This window comes from Callorhinchus milii, unplaced genomic scaffold, assembly GCF_018977255.1.
Source record: "Callorhinchus milii isolate IMCB2004 unplaced genomic scaffold, IMCB_Cmil_1.0 Scaffold7, whole genome shotgun sequence".
In the NCBI taxonomy this organism is placed as follows: Eukaryota; Metazoa; Chordata; class Chondrichthyes; order Chimaeriformes; family Callorhinchidae; genus Callorhinchus; species Callorhinchus milii.
This window is the reverse complement of record NW_024704748.1, coordinates 2,452,348-2,461,847: the sequence shown is the minus strand read 5'-3', so window position 1 is coordinate 2,461,847 and position 9,500 is coordinate 2,452,348. Positions and strand designations below refer to the sequence as shown.

At 41.2% G+C, this 9,500-nt stretch overlaps 1 protein-coding gene across 1 annotated transcript in view; it reads left to right on the top strand.

Annotated features, from left to right (window-relative positions):
- The first annotated feature begins 4,644 nt into the window (after positions 1 to 4,644).
- The window catches only part of gfra1a (gdnf family receptor alpha 1a), an 85,885-nt gene continuing 81,029 nt past the window's right edge, over positions 4,645 to 9,500 (top strand). The window contains exons 1-3 of the mRNA XM_007909162.2: positions 4,645 to 4,891; positions 6,017 to 6,304; positions 6,648 to 6,728. Coding sequence (XP_007907353.1) covers positions 4,711 to 4,891; positions 6,017 to 6,304; positions 6,648 to 6,728 — 550 coding nt within the window. The 5' untranslated portion in view covers positions 4,645 to 4,710. The remainder of the gene's footprint in view (positions 4,892 to 6,016; positions 6,305 to 6,647; positions 6,729 to 9,500) is intronic.

The following is a 9,500-nucleotide window of genomic DNA, read 5'->3' as shown; positions in this document are numbered from 1 at the left end:
ATTCACTTCCAGGCTATTTACGGGACATTACTGTGTGCTAATTAGCTGTCGTGATTGCCTACAATTACACAATTGCTATACTTGGAATAGATCCTCTGAAGCGCTTTGAGGTATTTGGATGACTTGATCAGGTGCTATATCAAATGGAAGGATTATATTCTCATTTTTGTTCCCCTGGGGTGTCCTGCTGTCCTTGGGCCAAATGAAACTGAAATGATTTCCTGCACATTTCCAATCTGTACATCCTGTATAATACCCAAGCACAGCTCATTGCAATGAGGGATCTTTAAATTCACTGTGTTGCCTGCTAGTATGGATTACATTTATCAGTATTAGTGCAGTGTCCTCTGCAAACATCATTATGGAATGTACAGTACCTTTTATCTGACATTTTCTGATGGTTATTTATAAAATACGTCAATCATTTTGACTTCAGTCTTAATAGACTAAAGTCGGCCGCGATGTGACTTTGACTTCTGGTAGATTAAGCAACAAAACAATTTGCAAATTTAGTTTTGCTAATTAGAACCTCCACCCCCCACCTCTTCCCCCCCCCCCCACTCCCGCAATAATAGTTTGGCGCAATTGGTGTATTCAGTTCATTGGTATTAACGGTTCACATTGCATTTGAACTTGCAAACTGGTAAGAATTGCATGCAGAGCACCCTAATGCCTACACTGCTATTTTCTGCATGGCATCACGCTAGCATTATAATGAATGGCAGGAATATCATCCACGAAAAATACTCACGCTCTGTATGGGGTTTCGTTGGGCCAAAGTCAGTCAAATAAAAAATTCTTTACTCATTCAATGCTACCAAATTGGAGTCCTGCAGCTCAGTGGTTAGAGCACTCGCCTCGCAAGCCAGAGGACCTGGGTTCGATTCCTCGGCAGGGCTAAACATTGGGCAAATTTCCTTACTCCACACGCCTCTTTTTACCTAGCAGTAGGTAGGAACCCTGTTGTTAGTTGATTGGCAGATTGCATTTCCGGGGGTAATAAACCCTTAAAAAATAATATCACTTATTATAACTGTTTGTGGGATGCTGCTGTGCGCAACTGACTGCTGAGTTTAGCCCACAAAAGGTACAATTAATTCACTTTACAGTCAATTATGTGAACCACTCTGAGGCTTCATGAAGACGTGATAAGGCGTTATATCAAATGCAAATACCATTATTATTATTATTACCAAATTAGTGCTCAACCAAGATCCTGTCAGGTGGACATTAAAGATCCCATGATACTATTCGAAAAGAGAAGGGAGTTTCTTTCAGTGTCCTGGCCAACAATCCCCAAGGATTAAAAGAAAATGGTCATTCACTCCATGACTTTTTGTGAGACATTGTTGCGTGCAACTTGACTGCCTTGTCCGCCAACAAAATACACGGTCACAACACTGCACTTTATCCTGTGAAGCACTTTGAGATGTCCTCATGACTCGAAAAGCACTTTACCACATGCAAAGATTATTATTATGACTACAGTTGAAATGGAAACCGCCCACTCTAAGCTTATTACCAATATGCTGTAGCACTTAACACATTTCACTCACCCAAATCTGTCCCAAAAGATAGGATCCAAAAACATCTCCTTTCAGCACACGACTGTCCCCACGAGTAGGGTAATGTATATTAGTTTACTTGCATTCCCATTGTTGTGCTGTGGATTCATTCACACGGTCTATTTTTACTGTGCTAGATGCCCTGCATCTAAAAAGGCTCTCGACAAATTGTCATGTACCCTCTGCTGTTACACTTCAGAGGAAACATGATGCTTAATGCCTTGAAGCCTTTGAAATCTTAACCTCTTCTGGATGGGCGTGCATGTCCTGTATTGATGACAACTTCGACAGACTTTATACAATCCCCGTGGAAAATTGGGACGGACTAGTCTCTCTCTCTCACTCACTCGCTCCGCTTCGAGCTTTGAAGATTTAAGGCTGGTGAAACACAATTGGGTTCCCCTCATTGGGAGTCTAACTAAACAGTCTTTTTTCTTCCTTGGGACCATCTGTTCAGTTACAGATTTGTAGAGCTAGCGACATATGCCACCTGTGTTTACTCAACACTCCTTTGTCAACTGATAAAAACAGATCATGTTTTGAATCTGACTTTACAAAGGCTTGGCTCATGTCTGGCTCCCGTCGGCACAAATATGGCTAAAACGTGCTGTCAAATGAAAAAAGGAGTTATTTCAGGATTCTATTGTACAGTATTGGAGACACTGGAGTATTGGAAAACCAACACATAACTGTACTGTACACAGATTTGGTGACACATTTGGTGATAGTCAAGGGGAAAGGTTGGCTGAACCCGTTTTGCTTTTTTGCTAGTTCTTAACCTCCGGTATTGCTACTTGACTTTCTGAATGAGATTGTCACGTTGAAGGTAATGTGATCCCCAACAAGGAGAGGCAGTTCCTGTTTCCGACATAAACACACTATTTATACTGAAGTCAGCCTAACATGAGAAGTCCCAGTGTGGCGGAGGAGACAGAACTTGAATTTGCACTTGTATTTTAAGTGCAAACCTGATCAATCCAGCTTTTAAAATCCCCAAACCTGCTATTATTTTAAGCACCGACCTAACCTCCATATGGATCAACGGGTTCAGCTCTGGGATTAGCCTCCAAGCTTCATGTTGTTTTTAATGTGTTAAAGTGAGGAGAGATTCTGCAGTATTTGAGAAAGATATAGGGGAGAGCGAGAGAAAGAGAGAGGAATTTCTCTTTAACTTTCAAATTAACTTTTTTTCACACACAAAACAGTTCTGCTGATTTGTCTGTCTGTCTGTCTCTCCTCTCTCTCTCCCTCTCTCCCTCTCTGTCTGTCTGTCTATCTATCTAAACACCTCCATGGGTTTGTGCTAGGGGGTAAGGTTTTCTGGAAGCTTGACACATTTATAATAAATAATCAATAATCCTTTTGTGCTTGTGCTATTGCCGAAAGCTTCTACAGTACCTTGTGCCTGGATACATACCACCCACTCAGTCAATAAGTCAGGACAGGAGATCTCGCTATCACCATCTTTTTACGTACTAGGAATATCCATATTGCCTGCGCAATAATGCCGTGGGTTTCTTCCCAAATACAAGCCCCTTCACATGCCTATGTACATGCTCCCACCCACCCACCCACCCAACTCCCAAATGGGTCGAATTTGTTGCCTTTTGCCAGTTAAAGTATAATTTGAGTTGGGTGGTGATGGTTGATGGGAGTTGCATTCGTCTTGGGAGTTTGGAGTTGAGGAACAGATCAGCCATGATCTAATAATAATAATAATCCTCGCATTTGATATAGGGCCTCAAAGTGCTTCACAGGATACACTGTAAAGTGGATCGACTGTATGTTTTGTGGGTGAAACGCGATAGCCAATTGCTCACAGCAGCGTCCCACAAACAGTCGCGGATTGAGTGACCAAATTATTATTATTATTTAGTTATTTATTTGAAGGGGTTGTTACCCCTGGAAAAGTGATCCGCCAATCAGCAAATTATACAGTCAATTCACTTCACAGTATATTCCGTGAAGCGCTTTGAGACGTCTCGAAGACGTGATAAGGCGCTGCATCAAATGCAAGGATTATTATTGTTATTAATATATAAATGCCATACAGACCCCCTACATTCTCTCCCTTCATCTTAAGGAGCAAGTGGTGGGGGGAGGGGGGGATGTGGGGAAATGACCTTCCTCCTCTCCCAACCAAACCCATCCCAATGCCAAAAAAATACCCCACAAACAGGTTAATGCATAAGCAGTCTGGTCAAACAGAAATTAACAAGGGGAGACCCACAGAGAGAGGGAGGGAGGGAGGGAGGGAGAGAGAGAGAGAAGAAAGAAAGAGAGAGAGAGAGGAAATCTGCACACCATCTATCTACCATCAGCTTAAAAATCTGTCACAAAAGGGAGAAAGAAAGATAGCAGTCAGGGGGAGTGGAGTGGGTGTAGTGGGGGGAGTGGAGAGAAAATAAACCCACAGTATAGGGCAATCAGTCAGTCAAGTCAGTCAGTCAGTGGCTGTGTGTGTGTGTGTTGTGTGTGTGTGTGTTGGGTCAGAGTTGGAGTAATCCACCAGAGGAAGGACGTTGATATTGGAGTGAAATGCAAGAGGTTTTTTGGTGGCTCTTTGCTTGATCGTATTGCACATTGCATTTGCAGAGTGGATACACCAGACACATCTGTAACCAGGAGCGCTGGAGCTGATCTGGAGCTGATCTGATGGACCGTTTGGGTTTCTAACGTTACTTTGCAGCTCCCAACACCGACCCAACAGCTGCTGCTGCTGTGATTTAAAGGGAGAGAGAGAGAGAGAGAGAGAGGGGGGAAGAGGGAGAGAAAGAGAGAGAGAGAGAGAGGAGGAGGGTGGTCACTTGTGCTTTTTTTTTTTGGGTGACATAGCAAGAGAAGGAAGGAAGGAAAGAAAGGAAGAAAAAGAAAGAGAGGTGTCTGTGTGTCTGCTTGGAAGTGGGAGAGGATTTATTTTTCCACCCCCCACCCCCCCCACCCCCAACACCACCCCTCTCCACTCCCCACTACCAAATCTCCAGTGAAACTGGTTTTGTGAATGAATGTGAAGGTGGTTGTATTGTTTTCTGGTTTGTGGGGGGGCAGAGAGGGGGTTTAAAGGGGGCTTTTGGGGGGTGGGGGGGGGTGGGGGTGGGTTGTGTTTGGTGTCCATGGCCAGAAATAACAAGGATCTGATCTGGGAATGATTGGCATCGTTGGTCAGTGTGACAAAGTCCTGAATGTGAACCCCCCAACAAAGCTCATTTCGCCTTCTCTTCCTGAGCTTCAGCAGAAGCTGTTGTTTTTAACAAAAAAACACCCAGGAAAAAAAATCCCACACGAGATGATTTCTGCAGCTTTGTATGTCGTTTTGCTTTTGATAGGTAAGGCACACATTTTCTTACTGTTCCAGAAAAAAAAATCTCCCTTTTATTTATTATTATTATTATTGTTATTATTATTATTAGTATTATTATTATATTATTATTATTATTATTAAACAGTGGCTCTGTTTAGAAACTTAACAGTGAAGTAACTCACTAGCTCTATTGTGTTGTGAGCCGAGGATTATGTTATGTTAAAAAACTGTTTCTATATATACTTATTTATATTATATATATATATACACACACACACACATATATAAAAAAAATTATTGGGTTTTGGCTGCGCTTTGATCGGTAATCAATTCTAATGCATTCACTGTAGTTTTCTAAAATTGGGGTATTTGTTGATTCAAAAAATGTAATTGAAAAAAAANTTGTAAAAAGTGTTGATATTCAAAAAAAAACACCCACCACCTCTTTGGATCACATTGCTTCCGAAACGGGGTCATTAGAATGATCCATATCTAGCCAAATTCATCACTTAATATGCTTTGTTATTGATGACATAACCCGTTACATAATTTGGAAATATAAAGCTGTGATAATAACATGATTGTCAGCGTTTGGATTCTATGCATTCATTGTCCTCGGGGGCATCAACCTATAGTTATGGCTATTGTTATTTATTGCCGATTTAATGTGTATGTATATAGATATATATATATATCTGTACACACATCGACATATTAATCTTTGCATTGATATATCACGTCTTCAAGACGTCTCAAAGCGCTTCACAGATTACACTGTAAAGTGAATTGACTGTCCACATACAGCAATTGATTCAACAGCATATATATAATTGAAAATATATACATATATACTTTCGCCCACAAAACATACAGTCACTTCACTTTACAGTGTATTCTGTGAGGCGCTTTGAGACATCTCGAAGACGCGATAAGGCGCTGTATCAAATGCAAGGATCATTATATATTATTATTGTCACTGTATATTGGAAATATGCATCTGAGGCATATTGGAAATAACAGGCTTTTTCTGTCTTGCTGTTCTCTCTCTCTGTGTGTCTCTCTCTCTCTATCTCTCTCCCTCTCCCTCTATCTCTTTCTCTGTCTCTCTCCCCCCCCCCAATCTCTCTGCCTCTCTGTCCACCTCTTCCAGATGTGATAGCTCAGACGGCAGGTGTCAACAACAACCGTGTGGATTGTGTAAAAGCTAATGAACTGTGTACCAGCGACTCCAGCTGTAGCAGCAAGTACCGGACATTCAGGCAATGCCTAGCCGGGAGTTCCAGCATGGTGACGGGACCCCAAGCCAAGAACGAGTGCATCAACGCAATGGAAGCTCTCCAGCAAAGCCCCCTGTACGACTGCAGGTGTAAAAGAGGCATGAAAAATGAGAAGCGATGCCTCCGAATATATTGGAGCATTCACCAAAGTTTCATGCATGGTAGGGATGGATACCCAAGCGTACGAATAAATATAAGTAGCTGTAAAAATATTTTTATTTTGGGTGGGGGTGAATTCTTCCCCCCCCCCCATTTTTTTTTAACACCCCCCCCCAACTTTGTGAATGAGCCTCTGATAAGGTTTACATTTGTAGGCAATAATACAAACTGAACTTTTTGGTGTGTTCTATTGTATAAATATAAATCAATATATATATATATATATAAAGATATAAATAATATATATTTTGGGGGAGGAGGTTTAGGTGACTTTTTTTTCCCAAGGGTTTTATTTTACACACCAACTTTGCGGATGAGCTTCTGATAAAGGTCTACCTTTTACAGGCGATGATCTTTCGGGTTCTCCCTATGAACCAGTGAACAACAGACTATCAGACATATTCAGAGCTGCCTCCATTCTCTCAGGTAAGAACTTTCAGTCCTGTCTGTCTGTCTGGTCTTGTCTTCCTGGTGATTTGTACTCAAAGAGGTTGTACTTGAAAATGCAATGCATTAAAAAAACACATTGCCCCCATTTTTCCTTTCCTCTAGTAACTGTTCATTGCAAAACTTGTCATGAAACCCAACCAACGGGTATGTTTATCAGGTCCACTAACAAGCACTTGTAGCCCTTCCAAAAAATCTTCTGATCAGTCCTGAAAAAAAGTGGTGTAAATGCAAGACATTGCAATGCTTTTTTCTTCTTCCAATATAATAATAATAATAATAATACTAAAATCAGCAACTGAAGCTCACTTTGAAACCTTACCTGATGCCGGACGTGCCTTTTAAAGCTCCCTTCTTTAGCTTAGAGAAAAATACTGAGTTTCTGGAGATTTTTTTATTCCCTCAATTAAAAAGACACGAATCTCTCAGGGATTATCGATGCACAATTTTTTTTTCTCTCTCTGGCTTTTAGCGGGATGGCAAGGAGGGAAAAAGCATAGCATTGATCTTGTATTTTTGAACCTGACTGTAGACCAGCTTCACAGTATCTAGAATTTCCCTTTTTTCCCCAAAATCAGAAAACAAAGGGAATCAGTCCAATAAGTCAAAACCTGACTGCATATTCTGAGGATTCTGCTCGTGTGAATTGGGTGATGGGGCTCTTGTTTAATTCCTTTTTTTACCCCCCTCCTTCCCTCTGTCGTTCACCCTGTTGTCTACCCTTGAATCTACTTATTGCCTGCAGATGGCAGTCTCACTCCCTCCTACAACTTCAAGTCACTGTTAAGTCGTGTTGAAAAATCTGATAAAGACTTCTATCCAAGTTTATCTGCCAGCTAGCTGCATTACAGAGGTTTTTTGGGGGGGGGGTTGGGGAGGGCAGAGAATTGGCATTAAATGCCCAGCGAGGTCAGCCTGGGAACTTGCAAGAAATAAGAAAAGCGACAAGTATTATCTAGGCTGCTTATCATGATCTTTCACTTCTCATTTTACACAGTGCCACTCACTCTTACTCACTCACTCACTCACTCACTCTCTCACTCGTTCGCTGCCTTCACTCGAGCAACAATTTCTGATGTAGGTGCTTTGTCAAAGTCCTCTGTGCAGTGTGCTATTTAGATAATTGTTTCAGAATCAACTCTGTTCACTCTCCTGGACTCTTAGTAGAAACCTCATAGTGGTGGGGTTTTTGTGTGTGTGTGTGTGTGTGTGTGGAGAGAGGTGGGGGATGAGTTAAAAATTAATTTGGAAAGCATAATTTACAGTGGTTCACACATTCTCCTGAAATCTCAGTCCTATTCAATAAATCCACAATTCGATAGACACTTATACTGTATATATATTTTTCCAGAGGAGGATTTCACAGTATCTAGAATACTATGGCTGCCACGTTCAGCCTGCAAGATACTCAGTCAACCCACTTTACAGTATATCCTGTGAGGCACTTTGAGACGTCTCAATGATATGATAACGCGCTATATTAAATGCAAGGGCTATTATAATATAGTCATGGAGGGAGGGGTGGGGGGTGTACATAAACAATATGAAACCCTGTTTTGTCTTGAGGTTTTAAAGAGAACATACTTTCTAAGAAATCATATAATATACACAAATATACAGTCAATTCACTTCACGGTATACTCTGTGAAGCGCTTTGAGATGTCTAGACAAGCACTATATCGATTGCAAGGATTATTATTATTAATCAAGCTCTCTCATCAAAAGCTTCTGATTTTGTGTGGCTCAAAAGAATAGTTTTTTTTAAGAAAAGGGAGTGCAGGGCCAAGTGTAAAATGCCTGATTTGGGAGAATGTGAAGATATTGTACTTCCAAATGCAAAACACAGAAATGAAATGAAGAAGAGCAAGGGGGGGTAGTTTATGCAAAATGGATTTTTTGGTCAACGAGAGTATGAAGGTAATTAAAAAGGACCAGTCTTGTTGATAAATTGGCTGCAGCCTCTCCCATATCAATATCGAACGCAGAGATTATTATAACACGAGAGTTTTTTTTAACGCGATTTCTTTTTGACCCCGTGTAGCCCCATCAGGTGACATTAGTCCGAGATGCTATTCTGAGTGAATTACGCAGTACAAATGCAAATTGTTGGTTGTTGTTGTTGACATGGTTTCACATTGCCGCCACCAGTCACCTGGTGCAGAGTCAAATTTTGGCGATAAGGAAGGACGAGAGAATATATAAAACCTAACAGACGAGAACCACCCCAGTCAGAGTAAAATTCAACATTTGGAAACGTTAGAACAGAATTTTCAGAATCACAAAAGCTGTAGTCCCTGTAGCCAACGTTGACGGATATGGGGAGCCCCTGATCTTATCTGCTGACTAATTCATCCGTATGCAATTTCTGTATCCATCTGTGCCCAACAGTGCGAAGCTATACGGTAAGTCCTTCATGTATTCTTGTGCTGATATTTTAGCAAGGCACATTTCTGGTTTAACCACACACAAGTAAAATCACAGGTATAACTGCCACCTTTCTCACTCCTATAGTGGTATAGTGGGTCCACCCATTCGTTGCCTCTATGGGTCTCATTGCAACTTGACTCGGTTAGTAATAGAAACGGAAAATGCTCAGAATGTGCAGCGGGTAGATTAGGATCTGAAAGAGAAAGACAGCTTATTGTTTTGAGCTTTGGTAAAAGGTCAGACCCCCAAACCGTCAGCCCAATCTCTCAGATGCTGATGAACCCATTGCGCATTTACAATGGGTTCTATTTTGTTACCGACAGT